This window comes from Ambystoma mexicanum, chromosome 6p, assembly GCF_040938575.1.
Source record: "Ambystoma mexicanum isolate Mex_15411 chromosome 6p, UKY_AmexF1_1, whole genome shotgun sequence".
NCBI lineage: Eukaryota > Metazoa > Chordata > Amphibia > Caudata > Ambystomatidae > Ambystoma > Ambystoma mexicanum.
In genome coordinates this window covers 1434257405-1434281258 of record NC_090935.1, presented here as the reverse complement: position 1 = coordinate 1434281258, position 23854 = coordinate 1434257405, and the positions used below count along the sequence as shown (strand labels likewise).

The 23854-nt window shown below is 31.8% G+C and overlaps 1 protein-coding gene across 3 annotated transcripts in view; it reads right to left on the bottom strand.

The window, feature by feature from the left end:
* PRKG2 (protein kinase cGMP-dependent 2) overlaps positions 1-23854 on the bottom strand; it is a 710215-nt gene that overhangs the window by 7521 nt on the left and 678840 nt on the right. For all 3 annotated transcript variants that reach the window (XM_069626564.1, XM_069626566.1, XM_069626565.1), the window contains exons 16-17: positions 5650-5712; positions 3140-3206 (exon numbers count right to left, since the gene is read on the bottom strand). In XM_069626564.1, coding sequence (XP_069482665.1) covers positions 3140-3206; positions 5650-5712 — 130 coding nt within the window. The remainder of the gene's footprint in view (positions 1-3139; positions 3207-5649; positions 5713-23854) is intronic.

Sequence of the window (23854 nt, the reverse complement as noted above, 5' to 3'; positions counted from 1 at the left end):
AGATCATAATCAATTCACATTTTGGAAAATAGTTACACATGGGTGTGCAAATGTATCCTTATGACTGCAAACCTTTTTTCCTGAAAATGTTTGGTATCAGCATTTTTAAAGTGTTTACAGCTCTATCCCTTTTACTAACAATCCTATGATCCAGGATCCTGGCCAGGAACCCCCACACATAAGCAATATGGTGCTACCCCCGAATGAGATTGAACAGGTTTTAAAGTTGCACAAATCTGGTAGACCTATTTAAGAACAAACCCTCAATCTGGGACCCGGTACTGACGGCTATGGTCAACTCAATAATCTCTAAAGCATCCCTATCTTTAAAAAGGGTGACCAAAATGATCCCACAAATTACCAACCCATATCCTTATTAAACAGCTTAGGAAAAACATATGCAAAAACCCTTGAAACTAACTTAAATCGCTGGGCCAGAGCTAATGGAGTATTAGGCCACGAGCAGGCTGGCTTTCAGAAACGAATGGGCACCATCGAGCGAGCATTTAGGCTAGCAATAGCCACACAAAAATACGTAATGCCAAAACGTTTCCCTCTCCATTTAATATTTGTCAACCTTAAAGCGGCATTGAACAATGTAAATCACGATTTGCTGTGGTCCACCTTAGTTAACCAGGGCATCCTGATGGGGGTGTTGCCAGCTAACATGCCTCTTTATACAGCCAATGAAGCGGCAGTAAAACAGGGACCAGAGGGACACAAAACACACCAACCTTCCCGGTAACTAAAGGAGTGTGTCAAGGCTGCGTTTTGGCTCCTTTATTGTTTTCTCTTTTCATCAACAACACTGTAACTTTATTAAAATCATCAGTAGATGCACCAATCATAAATAAACAGGGAAAATTAAGTATCCTTATTTTTACAGACGACGCGGTCCTCCTATCATCCTCTCCATTTAGCTCGACGAAAAGTGTTTAATATATTTTTTTACTTATGCAATGTGCAAAAGTTGATAATTCATGAAAACAAAACCAAGGCCATGACCTGCCATTGGAAAGCACCACCACCAATCAGATTAAAATTAAACAGCATTTTGATTTGTGCAAGTTTCACACTTTGACTACTTGGGAGCTTGCTTTAACAACAGAGGAACCTGGAGCAACCAAATAGTTAGATCAGACCTCATTCTAAAGAGTACCTCTGGAGCCAAACTTAATGATTCTAAAATGTTTGGGGGCAAAGTGGTCGAACTCACTCTTGAAGTATATAGGGTCCATGCCTACCATTGGCTCTTTACGCCACAGAACTGTGGGGCCACACAAGTATAGATAGTTTGGTTAAGAGTGAAAAAAATATTTTAAGAAACTGCAATCTTCACCCTAAGGTACCCCAAAACCCTTATAAAAGTTTAACTAGGAGTCCTGGGAGTCGAATATGCTGTTAAGGTCACAACACTATTGTTCTGGTTCAAATTCTTGTCCAGCACCGAAATGCTATGACAATTCCCTTCTGAACAAGAGTACGAACAGCCACCCCATACACGTGTTGCAGCCTTGTTGGGGCTCATCAGTGAGGTGGAGCTGTGCCTCTCGGAGCACAGTGAGCAGGTAGTCCATGCCTGGGTTCCCCCAAGTAATTCAGGATGACCAACCCCAAGTTCCTTGCAAATGTTTTCAAAAAAGGTAGCAGGTGCCCCTCTCCGGAAAGAAATTGGCTAGATAACCTGATCTGTGGTTTTTTTCCCACTTTGAGAGTTTGCAGCCATCGCTTTTTGCTCACTGTACCTTTCACGGATGGGAAATAATAATTTGCATACATGGGCATAATTTTAGGGGGGTACAGGGGTGTTTGTCCCCCACCAACTTTCATGGCACACCATTCTGTCCCTATTCATTTGGCTGGGGCACCTTTTCTTCAGATGCCATGTCTCCCCCAACATTTTCAGCAAAGTTACTCCACTGTTTGCATATAAGTCTTTGTCCCACCCACATGGGCAGTCCAGCACCGAAAGGCTATGGCAATTCCCTTCTGAACAAGAGTACCAAAAGCAACCCCATACACGTGTTTCAGTCTTGTTGGGCCTCATCACTGAGGTGGAGCTGTGCCTCTCTGAGCACAGTGGGCAGGGAGTCCACGTCTGGGTTCCCCCAGGTAACTCAGGGTGACCAACCCCAAGTTCCTTGCACATTTTTCTAAAAATGTAGCAGGCACCCCTCTCTAGAAAGAACATGGCATGATAACCTGTTCTGTGGTTTTTTCCCACTTTGAGAGTTCCCAGACATCGCTTTTTGCTCACTGTACCTTTCACGGATGGGAAATAATCATTTGCATATCAGACCTTGACCCGCCCACATGGGCAGTCCAGTACCAAAATGCTATGGCAACTCCCTTCATTTATCCATTTATAAAGCACACAAACAGCCCAGAGGCATTGTGGCACTGTTACATGGAATCGGCTTAGTTACAGGTAGGTGTATCACCTTTCCTCGGCTTTGTTTACTCCTCTTTCCCCATGGATGTACTCACCAAGAGGGAACTCAGGGAACCCTCTTTTCCCGCTCCTCTCATCGTCTCATCCTCTCTCTCATGCACCTCAACCACTTTCTCCCATCTCCCATATCCCCCACATCCCTTCCAGTATTTATTACTTCTTCTTTCAAATGTTCATGTCACTTTATTCTTATGTTTAACTACTTTTTCATATCAAAAGTCGAGGGTGCACGCAGGAGGGCAGAGTCCCCCCAATTTTTTCAGAGGACCCCTTGATACGCTAATTTCTGGGGACGCCACATTAATGAGTCCCTCCACTTTTTTTTTTGGACTTGATCCCTGATATCTATATAGGTCATACATTTGCTATATAATTCACCATTCTAACCCACTTTTTCCTGAGTTTTCTACTTGGGAGATGGGCTCGCTCTTAAAGTGTACTGTGGGGCCACTTTGTAAAACATTTCTGGGGCCACATTTGTGCATGTCCGCGAGCCTCTCTTCTGCCATTGCTCTGGACTTTAGCAGGTTTTGCTTCTCGCTTTCCTCTTTTTTTCCAACAATGGCATAGTGACATTTTCAAAGAAAAACTCGGTCTTGCATGTCCCGAACACACCACCCGTGAACGGGTCAGACCATAAGAACACATTGGAAAATATCACGCGCCAGAGATGAAAGTGCACTCTACCTCTCTCTTCAAAGGCGAGGGAAGATTTCTGGTTTTCAGCCCCTCCCAGTTGAAACCATGAAACCACCTGGTGAGAAAAGTAAAACATAGCATCAGACAATTCTAGCGCCTCGTCTTCACTGGCTCATCATGAAGATCCTCCATACTAGCCAGGATATCACTCAGCACTAATGTGGTCAAGGAACCCTAAGTTTTAATCAGATATAAACATTTAAGATATGCAAAAATGCTTTCAATAATGTCTTGGAGATATGGTTAAAAAATGTGTTATACAATCAAATTTGTAGCATATTTACATCAACGATTTTTTCAAATTTTTCAGAACTTTAGCTTTCAAAGATGAATGTACATGATATAATTTGATGGACAACACCTTCTTGAACCAAAAGCCTGAGTGGTTCATTAAGTGATATAAAAACAACAAAGGCTTTATGGATATTGCAATCTGAAGTAAATTCAAAGAGAAAAGAATAGCAGTTTGATCTGATTTAGAATATGACCATATGGATATTGTGGGGAAGCAAGAGTTTGGGGGTCGGTAAGGGGACTAAGGCGAATGCCCTCAGACAGAAAAGAAGTCCATTGTATGAAGTAGCACATAGTTTGATGTAAAAAGGAAATTTGGATATAATCAGAGAGAGAGAGTAAATACTTGGTGCTGCCGAGCAAGCAAAGAGTCAAAGATCAAGCATCCAATCAAGTTTTGGCGCCTGGGGAGAGGTGCTCGTTGAACTTCTACACTTCTTGGCAGCCCAGCCTGCCATCACCTCATGTGTCTAGTAACGGATAAAGGGACATTGTTCCATTGCTAGTCCCTCACCTGGTTCTACATTAAAATAACCAGGAAAGAAAACTAGAGGGCCAAAACAACACATTTTTAATGGCCAAATTTCGAAAGTATGTTTTCGATTTTTTACACTTTTTTGGTTTAACAATGCAGGGGGAGACCCCTAACAGCCCGCCCATACCGTACCCTCTTTATATAGCTTTACCCAACCCCCTATCTATTTATTTTTAAAAAGGTGTACAAAAATACCCCAAAATTTGACCAAATAAATGTGTTGTTTTCGGCTTCGTTTATTTTGCACTCGTTTTTGGAGGGGACTACCCACTCACCCACCATCTTAGTTTGTAGTTTCTTTTTATTGGAATTCGGGATGCATGAATTGCATGGAATCTCTTTCCCATAAAAAGAGAAAAAAGAAAAAAAAATACTATTAGCACGCCAGACAAAGGTACCAGAGTGCTAAAAACAATCACCCCCCACGTTCTGGGCAGACAGGGGTGGTAATGTCTCTGAGCACATGCCAGGAACCCAGGCAGACTGGCAGGTCATGATTCCCTCTGTCCACCCCGAACGCATGTGGTGATTGCTGTAGTAAACAACGTTTCCAAATGGCAACCTGTACATCATAAGGGCAGCGATGAAGTGTTGGCAAGGTATATTGGGTGGAGGTTTACAGGATGGGCAAGGTTAGTAGCCCTCTGAGATTGCAAGGCTTCTCGTGCCTCCATCAGAACTCGCTGCAATGTTATTCCAAAGGTTCACAACTGGAGGTAAATATTGGGGGGGAAAAAGGGGTTGAAAGATGGCACTCACTTAGGGGGTAGGGTCCCATTAGTGTTTCATCATGGCTTGCTCTTGATATTTTGTCCGGTGTGCCCAAACATCAGAAATGGCATAACAGTGAATGAGCATGATGGTCAGAAAGGAAGGAAAAGTCAGAGAGTGGAAGACATTCATCCAGGAAAAGCCCATTGGTGAAATCTTTCTTGAATTGAAGTAAAGTGGCTTCCAAGCGAAGGGTGGAATGTAAGAAGTTGGGGTTGGGTTGATTACATCAAATGAAATTGGTCGTTGGTGAGTTGGTGAAATTTTTGTTTTGACAGGTACATTTGGCTGCCGATATATGATCCCCTGACACCCTTTAACCCATATACATTAATTATATCCCTATATATAGTAAAATGCAAAAATGAAATTGGGGCCAGTTCTCATGCGACCAATTCGAAAGCACAGTAATCTACCAACACCGGAAGTTACACAGCATGGTTCTAAGAAATGATTGTAGGGACGCAAGAAGTGGTTGCCTTCTGCTGAGCAAGGAGGTCTGAGAGGAGTGTGCTGGGAGGAAGCGATACGTCAGCAGTCCATTGAGGATATTGGAGATGATGCTGCCTGTTTGGAATTGTATTTTCCAATTGACTGGTAACCAGTGAAGGGTGGAAGAGGCCAGTGAGATGACGTGTTCTTGGCAATTGACAAACAGAGTCTGGCTACATCATTTCGAATACACTGGTGGTGCTATATTTGGCCCTTTTGAGTTGAGGAGGTAGGATATTCGGGAAGGTAATGGAAGGCAAGATATCCAGGGACAGTTTGTGTTGGTTGAAGCAGGAGCTATGAACGGCATTTGGATAATAGAAATGTCAGATTAAGGAAAAAGCGAATTCAGTCATTTCAACAAAGGTAAACAAAAATTATCCACATTTCTAATTCCTTAACAAACCTGTGCTTCTTGATGTCAAACATTCCATTCTTCAAATTGCCCAGTCGCTCCCTAGGTTTCTGCCTTAAACACACAAAAATGCAAAGGAGAGTCATCATCAGATAAAAACAGGGCACCATCTAGCTTTAAACACCTTTCCAGGAAAATCATTACATGCACAGTTGTATATAACAATAGGTTCATTCCTTTCCGGATTCAAAAGCTTTCCACTTCTGCGGTTTGTTTTTAGGGAAGCTGCTGGTGGCAAAGGTAAGTGGAAGACCAAAAGATAGTGTGGGGCTCTGTTGCTGGGCCAGTCCAATCTATAGAATGGGTGTATCATCCAAAGAAGGCTCAACAATGGTTCCATTGATCTAATTATTCTTCATTGTTTTCACTATTTAGTTCCAGGTCATATAGACTTCATATGTTTCTCCACATATTTCTTGAGTCCTAGATCTAATTATTCTTTATTGTTTTCAATATATATTTGGTTCCATGCCATATAGACTTCATATGTTTCTCCACATATTTTTTGAGTCCTAGATCTAATTATTCTTTATTGTTTTCAATATATATTTGGTTCCATGCCATATAGACTTCATATGTTTCTCCATATATTTCTTGAGTCCAAGATCTAATTATTCTTTATTGTTTTCAATATATATTTGGTTCCATGCCATATAGACTTCATATGTTTCTCCATATATTTCTTGAGTCCTAGATCTAATTATTCTTTATTGTTTTCAATATATATTTGGTTCCAGGTCATATAGACTTCATATGTTTCTCCACATATTTCTTGAGTCCTAGATCTAATTATTCTTTATTGTTTTCAATATATATTTGGTTCCATGCCATATAGACTTCATATGTTTCTCCACATATTTTTTGAGTCCTAGATCTAATTATTCTTTATTGTTTTCAATATATATTTGGTTCCATGCCATATAGACTTCATATGTTTCTCCATATATTTCTTGAGTCCTAGATCTAATTATTCTTTATTGTTTTCAATATATATTTGGTTCCATGCCATATAGACTTCATATGTTTCTCCACATATTTCTTGAGTCCTAGATCTAATTATTCTTTATTGTTTTCAATATATATATATGGTTCCATGCCATATAGACTTCATATGTTTCTCCACATATTTCTTGAGTCCTAGATCAAATTATTCTTTATTGTTTTCAATATATATTTGGTTCCATGCCATATAGACTTCATATGTTTCTCCATATATTTCTTGACTCCTAGATCTAATTATTCTTTATTGTTTTCAATATATATTTGGTTCCATGCCATATAGACTTCATATGTTTCTCCACATATTTCTTGAGTCCTAGATCAAATTATTCTTTATTGTTTTCACTATTTAGTTCCAGGTTATATAGACTTCATATGTTTCTCCATATATTTCTTGAGTCCTAGATCTAATTATTCTTTATTGTTTTCAATATATATTTGGTTCCATGCCATATAGACTTCATATGTTTCTCCATATATTTCTTGAGTCCTAGATCTAATTATTCTTTATTGTTTTCAATATATATTTGGTTCCAGGTCATATAGACTTCATATGTTTCTCCACATATTTCTTGAGTCCTAGATCTAATTATTCTTTATTGTTTTCAATATATATTTGGTTCCATGCCATATAGACTTCATATGTTTCTCCACATATTTTTTGAGTCCTAGATCTAGTTATTCTTTATTGTTTTCAATATATATTTGGTTCCATGCCATATAGACTTCATATGTTTCTCCATATATTTCTTGAGTCCTAGATCTAATTATTCTTTATTGTTTTCAATATATATTTGGTTCCATGCCATATAGACTTCATATGTTTCTCCACATATTTCTTGAGTCCTAGATCTAATTATTCTTTATTGTTTTCAATATATATATATGGTTCCATGCCATATAGACTTCATATGTTTCTCCACATATTTCTTGAGTCCTAGATCTAATTATTCTTTATTGTTTTCAATATATATTTGGTTCCATGCCATATAGATTTCATATGTTTCTCCATATATTTCTTGAGTCCTAGATCTAATTATTCTTTATTGTTTTCAATATATATTTGGTTCCATGCCATATAGACTTCATATGTTTCTCCACATATTTCTTGAGTCCTAGATCAAATTATTCTTTATTGTTTTCACTATTTAGTTCCAGGTCATATAGACTTCATATGTTTCTCCACATATTTCTTGAGTCCTAGATCTAATTATTCTTTATTGTTTTCAATATATATTTGGTTCCATGCCATATAGACTTCATATGTTTCTCCACATATTTCTTGAGTCCTAGATCTAATTATTCTTTATTGTTTTCAATATATATATATGGTTCCATGCCATATAGACTTCATATGTTTCTCCACATATTTCTTGAGTCCTAGATCTAATTATGCTTTATTGTTTTCAATATATATTTGGTTCCATGCCATATAGACTTCATATGTTTCTCCACATATTTCTTGAGTCCTAGATCTAATTATTCTTTATTGTTTTCAGTATATATTTGGTTCCATGCCATATAGACTTCATATGTTTCTCCACATATTTCTTGAGTCCTAGATCTAACTATTCTTTATTGTTTTCACTATTTAGTTCCAGGTTATATAGACTTCATATGTTTCTCCATATATTTCTTGAGTCCTAGATCTAATTATTCTTTATTGTTTTCAATATATATTTGGTTCCATGCCATATAGACTTCATATGTTTCTCCATATATTTCTTGAGTCCTAGATCTAATTATTCTTTATTGTTTTCAATATATATTTGGTTCCATGCCATATAGACTTCATATGTTTCTCCATATATTTCTTGAGTCCTAGATCTAATTATTCTTTATTGTTTTCAGTATATATTTGGTTCCATGCCATATAGACTTCATATGTTTCTCCATATATTTCTTGAGTCCTAGATCTAACTATTCTTTATTGTTTTCACTATTTAGTTCCAGGTTATATAGACTTCATATGTTTCTCTACATATTTCTTGAGTCCTAGATCTAATTATTCTTCATTGTTTTCACTATTCAGTTCCTGGTCATATAGACTTCATATGTTTCTCCACATATTTCTTGAGTCCTAGATCTAATTATTCTTTATTGTTTTCAATATATATTTGGTTCCATGCCATATAGACTTCATATGTTTCTCCACATATTTCTTGAGTCCTAGATCTAACTATTCTTTATTGTTTTCACTATTTAGTTCCAGGTTATATAGACTTCATATGTTTCTCCATATATTTCTTGAGTCCTAGATCTAATTATTCTTTATTGTTTTCAATATATATTTGGTTCCATGCCATATAGACTTCATATGTTTCTCCACATATTTCTTGAGTCCTAGATCTAACTATTCTTTATTGTTTTCACTATTTAGTTCCAGGTTATATAGACTTCATATGTTTCTCCATATATTTCTTGAGTCCTAGATCTAATTATTCTTTATTGTTTTCAATATATATTTGGTTCCATGCCATATAGACTTCATATGTTTCTCCACATATTTCTTGAGTCCTAGATCTAACTATTCTTTATTGTTTTCACTATTTAGTTCCAGGTTATATAGACTTCATATGTTTCTCTACATATTTCTTGAGTCCTAGATCTAATTATTCTTCATTGTTTTCACTATTCAGTTCCTGGTCATATAGACTTCATATGTTTCTCCACATATTTCTTGAGTCCTAGATCTAATTATTCTTTATTGTTTTCAATATATATTTGGTTCCATGCCATATAGACTTCATATGTTTCTCCACATATTTCTTGAGTCCTAGATCTAATTATTCTTTATTGTTTTCAATATATATTTGGTTCCATGCCACATGGACTTCATATGTCTCTCCACATATTTCTTGAGTCCTAGATCTAATTATTCTTTATTGTTTTCAATATATATTTGGTTCCATGCCATGTAGACTTCATATGTTTCTCCACATATTTCTTGAGTCCTAGATCTAATTATTCTTTATTGTTTTCAATATATATTTGGTTCCATGCCATATAGACTTCATATGTTTCTCCATATATTTCTTGAGTCCTAGATCTAATTATTCTTTATTGTTTTCAATATATATTTGGTTCCATGCCATATAGACTTCATATGTTTCTCCACATATTTCTTGAGTCCTAGATCTAATTATTCTTTATTGTTTTCAATATATATATGGTTCCATGCCATATAGACTTCATATGTTTCTCCACATATTATTTCTTGAGTCCTAGATCTAATTATTCTTTATTGTTTTCAATATATATATGGTTCCATGCCATATAGACTTCATATGTTTCTCCACATATTTCTTGAGTCCTAGATCTAATTATTCTTTATTGTTTTCAATATATATTTGGTTCCATGCCATATAGACTTCATATGTTTCTCCATACATTTCTTGAGTCCTAATCTAATTATTCTTTATTGTTTTCAATATATATTTGGTTCCATGCCATATAGACTTCATATGTTTCTCCACATATTTCTTGAGTCCTAGATCTAATTATTCTTTATTGTTTTCAATATATATTTGGTTCCATGCCATATAGACTTCATATGTTTCTCCATATATTTCTTGAGTCCTAGATCTAATTATTCTTTATTGTTTTCAATATATATTTGGTTCCATGCCATATAGACTTCATATGTTTCTCCACATATTTCTTGAGTCCTAGATCTAATTATTCTTTATTGTTTTCAATATATATTTGGTTCCATGCCATATAGACCTCATATGTTTCTCCATATATTTCTTGAGTCCTAGATCTAATTATTCTTTATTGTTTTCAATATATATTTGGTTCCATGCCATATAGACTTCATATGTTTCTCCATATATTTCTTGAGTCCTAGATCTAATTATTCTTTATTGTTTTCAATATATATTTGGTTCCATGCCATATAGACTTCATATGTTTCTCCATATATTTCTTGAGTCCTAGATCTAATTATTCTTTATTGTTTTCAATTTATATTTGGTTCCATGCCATATAGACTTCATATGTTTCTCCACATATTTCTTGAGTCCTATATCTAATTATTCTTTATTGTTTTCAATATATATTTGGTTCCATGCCATATAGACTTCATATGTTTCTCCACATATTTCTTGAGTCCTAGATCTAATTATTCTTTATTGTTTTCAATATATATTTGGTTCCATGCCATATAGACTTCATATGTTTCTCCACACATTTCTTGAGTCCTAGATCTAATTATTCTTTATTGTTTTCAATATATATTTGGTTCCATGCCATATAGAGTTCATATGTTTCTCCACATATTTCTTGAGTCCTAGATCTAATTATTCTTTATTGTTTTCAATATATATTTGGTTCCATGCCATATAGACTTCATATGTTTCTCCATATATTTCTTGAGTCCTAGATCTAATTATTCTTTATTGTTTTCAATATATATTTGGTTCCATGTCATATAGACTTCATATGTTTCTCCACATATTTCTTGAGTCCTAGATCTAATTATTCTTTATTGTTTTCAATATATATTTGGTTCCATGCCATATAGACTTCATATGTTTCTCCATATATTTCTTGAGTCCTAGATCTAATTATTCTTTATTGTTTTCAATATATATTTGGTTCCATGCCATATAGACTTCATATGTTTCTCCATATATTTCTTGAGTCCTAGATCTAATTATTCTTTATTGTTTTCAATATATATTTGGTTCCATGCCATATAGACTTCATATGTTTCTCCACATATTTCTTGAGTCCTAGATCTAACTATTCTTTATTGTTTTCACTATTTAGTTCCAGGTTATATAGACTTCATATGTTTCTCCATATATTTTTTGAGTCCTAGATCTAATTATTCTTTATTGTTTTCAATATATATTTGGTTCCATGCCATATAGACTTCATATGTTTCTCCACATATTTCTTGAGTCCTAGATCTAATTATTCTTTATTGTTTTCAATATATATTTGGTTCCATGCCAGATGGACTTCATATGTCTCTCCACATATTTCTTGAGTCCTAGATCTAATTATTCTTTATTGTTTTCAATATATATTTGGTTCCATGCCATGTAGACTTCATATGTTTCTCCACATATTTCTTGAGTCCTAGATCTAATTATTCTTTATTGTTTTCAATATATATTTGGTTCCATGCCATATAGACTTCATATGTTTCTCCATATATTTCTTGAGTCCTAGATCTAATTATTCTTTATTGTTTTCAATATATATTTGGTTCCATGCCATATAGACTTCATATGTTTCTCCACATATTTCTTGAGTCCTAGATCTAATTATTCTTTATTGTTTTCAATATATATATGGTTCCATGCCATATAGACTTCATATGTTTCTCCACATATTATTTCTTGAGTCCTAGATCTAATTATTCTTTATTGTTTTCAATATATATATGGTTCCATGCCATATAGACTTCATATGTTTCTCCACATATTTCTTGAGTCCTAGATCTAATTATTCTTTATTGTTTTCAATATATATTTGGTTCCATGCCATATAGACTTCATATGTTTCTCCACATATTTCTTGAGTCCTAGATCTAATTATTCTTTATTGTTTTCAATATATATTTGGTTCCATGCCATATAGACTTCATATGTTTCTCCATACATTTCTTGAGTCCTAATCTAATTATTCTTTATTGTTTTCAATATATATTTGGTTCCATGCCATATAGACTTCATATGTTTCTCCACATATTTCTTGAGTCCTAGATCTAATTATTCTTTATTGTTTTCAATATATATTTGGTTCCATGCCATATAGACTTCATATGTTTCTCCATATATTTCTTGAGTCCTAGATCTAATTATTCTTTATTGTTTTCAATATATATTTGGTTCCATGCCATATAGACTTCATATGTTTCTCCACATATTTCTTGAGTCCTAGATCTAATTGTTCTTTATTGTTTTCAATATATATTTGGTTCCATGCCATATAGACTTCATATGTTTCTCCATATATTTCTTGAGTCCTAGATCTAATTATTCTTTATTGTTTTCAATATATATTTGGTTCCATGCCATATAGACTTCATATGTTTCTCCACATATTTCTTGAGTCCTAGATCTAATTATTCTTTATTGTTTTCAATATATATATGGTTCCATGCCATATACACTTCAGCCGGTCAAGTGGCACAGCGAGTAGAGCGCTCGCTTTGACATCAGTGCAGAGCCTGCGAACGCAGGTTCGAATCCCGGCAGCGCCAAACTCAGCGTTTCATCCTTCCGAGGTCGATAAATGAGCACCACACACCGTGGGTAATAATAAGCAGCGCTCAGATACCTAAGGGTTCGTAGCGCTATATAAATGCCAAATTATTATTATTATTATTATTATTATATGTTTCTCCACATATTATTTCTTGAGTCCTAGATCTAATTATTCTTTATTGTTTTCAATATATATATGGTTCCATGCCATATAGACTTCATATGTTTCTCCACATATTTCTTGAGTCCTAGATCTAATTATTCTTTATTGTTTTCAATATATATTTGGTTCCATGCCATATAAACTTCATATGTTTCTCCACATATTTCTTGAGTCCTAGATCTAATTATTCTTTATTGTTTTCAATATATATTTGGTTCCATGCCATATAGACTTCATATGTTTCTCCATATATTTCTTGAGTCCTAGATCTAATTATTCTTTATTGTTTTCAATATATATTTGGTTCCATGCCATATAGACTTCATATGTTTCTCCACATATTTCTTGAGTCCTAGATCTAATTATTCTTTATTGTTTTCAATATATATTTGGTTCCATGCCATATAGACCTCATATGTTTCTCCATATATTTCTTGAGTCCTAGATCTAATTATTCTTTATTGTTTTCAATATATATTTGGTTCCATGCCATATAGACTTCATATGTTTCTCCATATATTTCTTGAGTCCTAGATCTAATTATTCTTTATTGTTTTCAATATATATTTGGTTCCATGCCATATAGACTTCATATGTTTCTCCATATATTTCTTGAGTCCTAGATCTAATTATTCTTTATTGTTTTCAATATATATTTGGTTCCATGCCATATAGACTTCATATGTTTCTCCACATATTTCTTGAGTCCTAGATCTAATTATTCTTTATTGTTTTCAATATATATTTGGTTCCATGCCATATAGACTTCATATGTTTCTCCATATATTTCTTGAGTCCTAGATCTAATTATTCTTTATTGTTTTCAATATATATTTGGTTCCATGCCATATAGACTTCATATGTTTCTCCATATATTTCTTGAGTCCTAGATCTAATTATTCTTTATTGTTTTCAATATATATTTGGTTCCATGCCATATAGACTTCATATGTTTCTCCACATATTTCTTGAGTCCTAGATCTAACTATTCTTTATTGTTTTCACTATTTAGTTCCAGGTTATATAGACTTCATATGTTTCTCCACATATTTCTTGAGTCCTAGATCTAATTATTCTTTATTGTTTTCAATATATATTTGGTTCCATGCCATGTAGACTTCATATGTTTCTCCACATATTTCTTGAGTCCTAGATCTAATTATTCTTTATTGTTTTCAATATATATTTGGTTCCATGCCATATAGACTTCATATGTTTCTCCATATATTTCTTGAGTCCTAGATCTAATTATTCTTTATTGTTTTCAATATATATTTGGTTCCATGCCATATAGACTTCATATGTTTCTCCACATATTTCTTGAGTCCTAGATCTAATTATTCTTTATTGTTTTCAATATATATATGGTTCCATGCCATATAGACTTCATATGTTTCTCCACATATTATTTCTTGAGTCCTAGATCTAATTATTCTTTATTGTTTTCAATATATATTTGGTTCCATGCCATATAGACTTCATATGTTTCTCCACATATTTTTTGAGTCCTAGATCTAATTATTCTTTATTGTTTTCAATATATATTTGGTTCCATGCCATATAGACTTCATATGTTTCTCCATACATTTCTTGAGTCCTAATCCAATTATTCTTTATTGTTTTCAATATATATTTGGTTCCATGCCATATAGACTTCATATGTTTCTCCACATATTTCTTGAGTCCTAGATCTAATTATTCTTTATTGTTTTCAATATATATTTGGTTCCATGCCATATAGACTTCATATGTTTCTCCATATATTTCTTGAGTCCTAGATCTAATTATTCTTTATTGTTTTCAATATATATTTGGTTCCATGCCATATAGACTTCATATGTTTCTCCACATATTTCTTGAGTCCTAGATCTAATTATTCTTTATTGTTTTCAATATATATTTGGTTCCATGCCATATAGACCTCATATGTTTCTCCATATATTTCTTGAGTCCTAGATCTAATTATTCTTTATTGTTTTCAATATATATTTGGTTCCATGCCATATAGACTTCATATGTTTCTCCATATATTTCTTGAGTCCTAGATCTAATTATTCTTTATTGTTTTCAATATATATTTGGTTCCATGCCATATAGACTTCATATGTTTCTCCACATATTTCTTGAGTCCTAGATCTAATTATTCTTTATTGTTTTCAATATATATTTGGTTCCATGCCATATAGACTTCATATGTTTCTCCACATATTTCTTGAGTCCTAGATCTAATTATTCTTTATTGTTTTCAATATATATTTGGTTCCATGCCATATAGACTTCATATGTTTCTCCACACATTTCTTGAGTCCTAGATCTAATTATTCTTTATTATTTTCAATATATATTTGGTTCCATGCCATAAAGACTTCATATGTTTCTCCACACATTTCTTGAGTCCTAGATCTAATTATTCTTTATTGTTTTCAATATATACTTGGTTCCATGCCATATAGAGTTCATATGTTTCTCCACATATTTCTTGAGTCCTAGATCTAATTATTCTTTATTGTTTTCAATATATATTTGGTTCCATGCCATATAGACTTCATATGTTTCTCCATATATTTCTTGAGTCCTAGATCTAATTATTCTTTATTGTTTTCAATATATATTTGGTTCCATGCCATATAGACTTCATATGTTTCTCCACATATTTCTTGAGTCCTAGATCTAATTATTCTTTATTGTTTTCAATATATATTTGGTTCCATGCCATATAGACTTCATATGTTTCTCCACATATTTCTTGAGTCCTAGATCTAACTATTCTTTATTGTTTTCACTATTTAGTTCCAGGTTATATAGACTTCATATGTTTCTCCACATATTTCTTGAGTCCTAGATCTAATTATTCTTTATTGTTTTCAATATATATTTGGTTCCATGCCATGTAGACTTCATATGTTTCTCCACATATTTCTTGAGTCCTAGATCTAATTATTCTTTATTGTTTTCAATATATATTTGGTTCCATGCCATATAGACTTCATATGTTTCTCCATATATTTCTTGAGTCCTAGATCTAATTATTCTTTATTGTTTTCAATATATATTTGGTTCCATGCCATATAGACTTCATATGTTTCTCCACATATTTCTTGAGTCCTAGATCTAATTATTCTTTATTGTTTTCAATATATATATGGTTCCATGCCATATAGACTTCATATGTTTCTCCACATATTATTTCTTGAGTCCTAGATCTAATTATTCTTTATTGTTTTCAATGTATATATGGTTCCATGCCATATAGACTTCATATGTTTCTCCACATATTTCTTGAGTCCTAGATCTAATTATTCTTTATTGTTTTCAATATATATTTGGTTCCATGCCATATAGACTTCATATGTTTCTCCACATATTTCTTGAGTCCTAGATCTAATTATTCTTTATTGTTTTCAATATATATTTGGTTCCATGCCATATAGACTTCATATGTTTCTCCATACATTTCTTGAGTCCTAATCTAATTATTCTTTATTGTTTTCAATATATATTTGGTTCCATGCCATATAGACTTCATATGTTTCTCCATATATTTCTTGAGTCCTAGATCTAATTATTCTTTATTGTTTTCAATATATATTTGGTTCCATGCCATATAGACTTCATATGTTTCTCCACATATTTCTTGAGTCCTAGATCTAATTATTCTTTATTGTTTTCAATATATATTTGGTTCCATGCCATATAGACCTCATATGTTTCTCCATATATTTCTTGAGTCCTAGATCTAATTATTCTTTATTGTTTTCAATATATATTTGGTTCCATGCCATATAGACTTCATATGTTTCTCCATATATTTCTTGAGTCCTAGATCTAATTATTCTTTATTGTTTTCAATATATATTTGGTTCCATGCCATATAGACTTCATATGTTTCTCCATATATTTCTTGAGTCCTAGATCTAATTATTCTTTATTGTTTTCAATATATATTTGGTTCCATGCCATATAGACTTCATATGTTTCTCCACATATTTCTTGAGTCCTAGATCTAATTATTCTTTATTGTTTTCAATATATATTTGGTTCCATGCCATATAGACTTCATATGTTTCTCCATATATTTCTTGAGTCCTAGATCTAATTATTCTTTATTGTTTTCAATATATATTTGGTTCCATGCCATATAGACTTCATATGTTTCTCCATATATTTCTTGAGTCCTAGATCTAATTATTCTTTATTGTTTTCAGTATATATTTGGTTCCATGCCATATAGACTTCATATGTTTCTCCACATATTTCTTGAGTCCTAGATCTAACTATTCTTTATTGTTTTCACTATTTAGTTCCAGGTTATATAGACTTCATATGTTTCTCCACATATTTCTTGAGTCCTAGATCTAATTATTCTTTATTGTTTTCAATATATATTTGGTTCCATGCCATGTAGACTTCATATGTTTCTCCACATATTTCTTGAGTCCTAGATCTAATTATTCTTTATTGTTTTCAATATATATTTGGTTCCATGCCATATAGACTTCATATGTTTCTCCATATATTTCTTGAGTCCTAGATCTAATTATTCTTTATTGTTTTCAATATATATTTGGTTCCATGCCATATAGACTTCATATGTTTCTCCACATATTTCTTGAGTCCTAGATCTAATTATTCTTTATTGTTTTCAATATATATATGGTTCCATGCCATATAGACTTCATATGTTTCTCCACATATTATTTCTTGAGTCCTAGATCTAATTATTCTTTATTGTTTTCAATATATATTTGGTTCCATGCCATATAGACTTCATATGTTTCTCCACATATTTCTTGAGTCCTAGATCTAATTATTCTTTATTGTTTTCAATATATATTTGGTTCCATGCCATATAGACTTCATATGTTTCTCCATACATTTCTTGAGTCCTAATCCAATTATTCTTTATTGTTTTCAATATATATTTGGTTCCATGCCATATAGACTTCATATGTTTCTCCACATATTTCTTGAGTCCTAGATCTAATTATTCTTTATTGTTTTCAATATATATTTGGTTCCATGCCATATAGACTTCATATGTTTCTCCATATATTTCTTGAGTCCTAGATCTAATTATTCTTTATTGTTTTCAATATATATTTGGTTCCATGCCATATAGACTTCATATGTTTCTCCACATATTTCTTGAGTCCTAGATCTAATTATTCTTTATTGTTTTCAATATATATTTGGTTCCATGCCATATAGACCTCATATGTTTCTCCATATATTTCTTGAGTCCTAGATCTAATTATTCTTTATTGTTTTCAATATATATTTGGTTCCATGCCATATAGACTTCATATGTTTCTCCATATATTTCTTGAGTCCTAGATCTAATTATTCTTTATTGTTTTCAATATATATTTGGTTCCATGCCATATAGACTTCATATGTTTCTCCACATATTTCTTGAGTCCTAGATCTAATTATTCTTTATTGTTTTCAATATATATTTGGTTCCATGCCATATAGACTTCATATGTTTCTCCACATATTTCTTGAGTCCTAGATCTAATTATTCTTTATTGTTTTCAATATATATTTGGTTCCATGCCATATAGACTTCATATGTTTCTCCACACATTTCTTGAGTCCTAGATCTAATTATTCTTTATTGTTTTCAATATATATTTGGTTCCATGCCATATAGACTTCATATGTTTCTCCACACATTTCTTGAGTCCTAGATCTAATTATTCTTTATTGTTTTCAATATATATTTGGTTCCATGCCATATAGAGTTCATATGTTTCTCCACATATTTCTTGAGTCCTAGATCTAATTATTCTTTATTGTTTTCAATATATATTTGGTTCCATGCCATATAGACTTCATATGTTTCTCCATATATTTCTTGAGTCCTAGATCTAATTATTCTTTATTGTTTTCAATATATATTTGGTTCCATGCCATATAGACTTCATATGTTTCTCCACATATTTCTTGAGTCCTAGATCTAATTATTCTTTATTGTTTTCAATATATATTTGGTTCCATGCCATATAGACTTCATATGTTTCTCCATATATTTCTTGAGTCCTAGATCTAATTATTCTTTATTGTTTTCAATATATATTTGGTTCCATGCCATATAGACTTCATATGTTTCTCCATATATTTCTTGAGTCCTAGATCTAACTATTCTTTATTGTTTTCACTATTTAGTTCCAGGTTATATAGACTTCATATGTTTCTCCATATATTTCTTGAGTCCTAGATCTAATTATTCTTTATTGTTTTCAATATATATTTGGTTCCATGCCATATAGACTTCATATGTTTCTCCACATATTTCTTGAGTCCTAGATCTAATTATTCTTTATTGTTTTCAATATATATTTGGTTCCATGCCACATGGACTTCATATGTCTCTCCACATATTTCTTGAGTCCTAGATCTAATTATTCTTTATTGTTTTCAATATATATTTGGTTCCATGCCATGTAGACTTCATATGTTTCTCCACATATTTCTTGAGTCCTAGATCTAATTATTCTTTATTGTTTTCAATATATATTTGGTTCCATGCCATATAGACTTCATATGTTTCTCCATATATTTCTTGAGTCCTAGATCTAATTATTCTTTATTGTTTTCAATATATATATGGTTCCATGCCATATAGACTTCATATGTTTCTCCACATATTATTTCTTGAGTCCTAGATCTAATTATTCTTTATTGTTTTCAATATATATATGGTTCCATGCCATATAGACTTCATATGTTTCTCCACATATTTCTTGAGTCCTAGATCTAATTATTCTTTATTGTTTTCAATATATATATGGTTCCATGCCATATAGACTTCATATGTTTCTCCACATATTTCTTGAGTCCTAGATCTAATTATTCTTTATTGTTTTCAATATATATATGGTTCCATGCCATATAGACTTCATATGTTTCTCCATACATTTCTTGAGTCCTAATCTAATTATTCTTTATTGTTTTCAATATATATTTGGTTCCATGCCATATAGACTTCATATGTTTCTCCACATATTTCTTGAGTCCTAGATCTAATTATTCTTTATTGTTTTCAATATATATTTGGTTCCATGCCATATAGACTTCATATGTTTCTCCATATATTTCTTGAGTCCTAGATCTAATTATTCTTTATTGTTTTCAATATATATTTGGTTCCATGCCATATAGACTTCATATGTTTCTCCACATATTTCTTGAGTCCTAGATCTAATTATTCTTTATTGTTTTCAATATATATTTGGTTCCATGCCATATAGACCTCATATGTTTCTCCATATATTTCTTGAGTCCTAGATCTAATTATTCTTTATTGTTTTCAATATATATTTGGTTCCATGCCATATAGACTTCATATGTTTCTCCATATATTTCTTGAGTCCTAGATCTAATTATTCTTTATTGTTTTCAATATATATTTGGTTCCATGCCATATAGACTTCATATGTTTCTCCATATATTTCTTGAGTCCTAGATCTAATTATTCTTTATTGTTTTCAATATATATTTGGTTCCATGCCATATAGACTTCATATGTTTCTCCATATATTTCTTGAGTCCTAGATCTAATTATTCTTTATTGTTTTCAATATATATTTGGTTCCATGCCATATAGACTTCATATGTTTCTCCACATATTTCTTGAGTCCTAGATCTAATTATTCTTTATTGTTTTCAATATATATTTGGTTCCATGCCATATAGACCTCATATGTTTCTCCATATATTTCTTGAGTCCTAGATCTAATTATTCTTTATTGTTTTCAATATATATTTGGTTCCATGCCATATAGACTTCATATGTTTCTCCACATATTTCTTGAGTCCTAGATCTAACTATTCTTTATTGTTTTCACTATTTAGTTCCAGGTTATATAGACTTCATATGTTTCTCCACATATTTCTTGAGTCCTAGATCTAATTATTCTTTATTGTTTTCAATATATATTTGGTTCCATGCCATGTAGACTTCATATGTTTCTCCACATATTTCTTGAGTCCTAGATCTAATTATTCTTTATTGTTTTCAATATATATTTGGTTCCATGCCATATAGACTTCATATGTTTCTCCACATATTTCTTGAGTCCTAGATCTAACTATTCTTTATTGTTTTCACTATTTAGTTCCAGGTTATATAGACTTCATATGTTTCTCCACATATTTCTTGAGTCCTAGATCTAATTATTCTTTATTGTTTTCAATATATATTTGGTTCCATGCCATGTAGACTTCATATGTTTCTCCACATATTTCTTGAGTCCTAGATCTAATTATTCTTTATTGTTTTCAATATATATTTGGTTCCATGCCATATAGACTTCATATGTTTCTCCATATATTTCTTGAGTCCTAGATCTAATTATTCTTTATTGTTTTCAATATATATTTGGTTCCATGCCATATAGACTTCATATGTTTCTCCACATATTTCTTGAGTCCTAGATCTAATTATTCTTTATTGTTTTCAATATATATTTGGTTCCATGCCATATAGACTTCATATGTTTCTCCACATATTTTTTGAGTCCTAGATCTAATTATTCTTTATTGTTTTCAATATATATTTGGTTCCATGCCATATAGACTTCATATGTTTCTCCATATATTTCTTGAGTCCTAGATCTAATTATTCTTTATTGTTTTCAATATATATTTGGTTCCATGCCATATAGACTTCATATGTTTCTCCACATATTTCTTGAGTCCTAGATCTAATTATTCTTTATTGTTTTCAATATATATATATGGTTCCATGCCATATAGACTTCATATGTTTCTCCACATATTTCTTGAGTCCTAGATCTAATTATTCTTTATTGTTTTCAATATATATTTGGTTCCATGCCATATAGATTTCATATGTTTCTCCATATATTTCTTGAGTCCTAGATCTAATTATTCTTTATTGTTTTCAATATATATTTGGTTCCATGCCATATAGACTTCATATGTTTCTCCACATATTTCTTGAGTCCTAGATCAAATTATTCTTTATTGTTTTCACTATTTAGTTCCAGGTCATATAGACTTCATATGTTTCTCCACATATTTCTTGAGTCCTAGATCTAATTATTCTTTATTGTTTTCAATATATATTTGGTTCCATGCCATATAGACTTCATATGTTTCTCCACATATTTCTTGAGTCCTAGATCTAATTATTCTTTATTGTTTTCAATATATATTTGGTTCCAGGTCATATAGACTTCATATGTTTCTCCACATATTTCTTGAGTCCTAGATCTAATTATTCTTTATTGTTTTCAATATATATTTGGTTCCATGCCATATAGATTTCATATGTTTCTCCATATATTTCTTGAGTCCTAGATCTAATTATTCTTTATTGTTTTCAATATATATTTGGTTCCATGCCATATAGACTTCATATGTTTCTCCACACATTTCTTGAGTCCTAGATCTAATTATTCTTTATTGTTTTCAATATATATTTGGTTCCATGCCATATAGACTTCATATGTTTCTCCACACATTTCTTGAGTCCTAGATCTAATTATTCTTTATTGTTTTCAATATATATTTGGTTCCATGCCATATAGAGTTCATATGTTTCTCCACATATTTCTTGAGTCCTAGATCTAATTATTCTTTATTGTTTTCAATATATATTTGGTTCCATGCCATATAGACTTCATATGTTTCTCCATATATTTCTTGAGTCCTAGATCTAATTATTCTTTATTGTTTTCAATATATATTTGGTTCCATGCCATATAGACTTCATATGTTTCTCCACATATTTCTTGAGTCCTAGATCTAATTATTCTTTATTGTTTTCAATATATATTTGGTTCCATGCCATATAGACTTCATATGTTTCTCCATATATTTCTTGAGTCCTAGATCTAATTATTCTTTATTGTTTTCAATATATATTTGGTTCCATGCCATATAGACTTCATATGTTTCTCCATATATTTCTTGAGTCCTAGATCTAACTATTCTTTATTGTTTTCACTATTTAGTTCCAGGTTATATAGACTTCATATGTTTCTCCATATATTTCTTGAGTCCTAGATCTAATTATTCTTTATTGTTTTCAATATATATTTGGTTCCATGCCATATAGACTTCATATGTTTCTCCACATATTTCTTGAGTCCTAGATCTAATTATTCTTTATTGTTTTCAATATATATTTGGTTCCATGCCACATGGACTTCATATGTCTCTCCACATATTTCTTGAGTCCTAGATCTAATTATTCTTTATTGTTTTCAATATATATTTGGTTCCATGCCATGTAGACTTCATATGTTTCTCCACATATTTCTTGAGTCCTAGATCTAATTATTCTTTATTGTTTTCAATATATATTTGGTTCCATGCCACATGGACTTCATATGTCTCTCCACATATTTCTTGAGTCCTAGATCTAATTATTCTTTATTGTTTTCAATATATATTTGGTTCCATGCCATGTAGACTTCATATGTTTCTCCACATATTTCTTGAGTCCTAGATCTAATTATTCTTTATTGTTTTCAATATATATTTGGTTCCATGCCATATAGACTTCATATGTTTCTCCATATATTTCTTGAGTCCTAGATCTAATTATTCTTTATTGTTTTCAATATATATATGGTTCCATGCCATATAGACTTCATATGTTTCTCCACATATTATTTCTTGAGTCCTAGATCTAATTATTCTTTATTGTTTTCAATATATATATGGTTCCATGCCATATAGACTTCATATGTTTCTCCACATATTTCTTGAGTCCTAGATCTAATTATTCTTTATTGTTTTCAATATATATATGGTTCCATGCCATATAGACTTCATATGT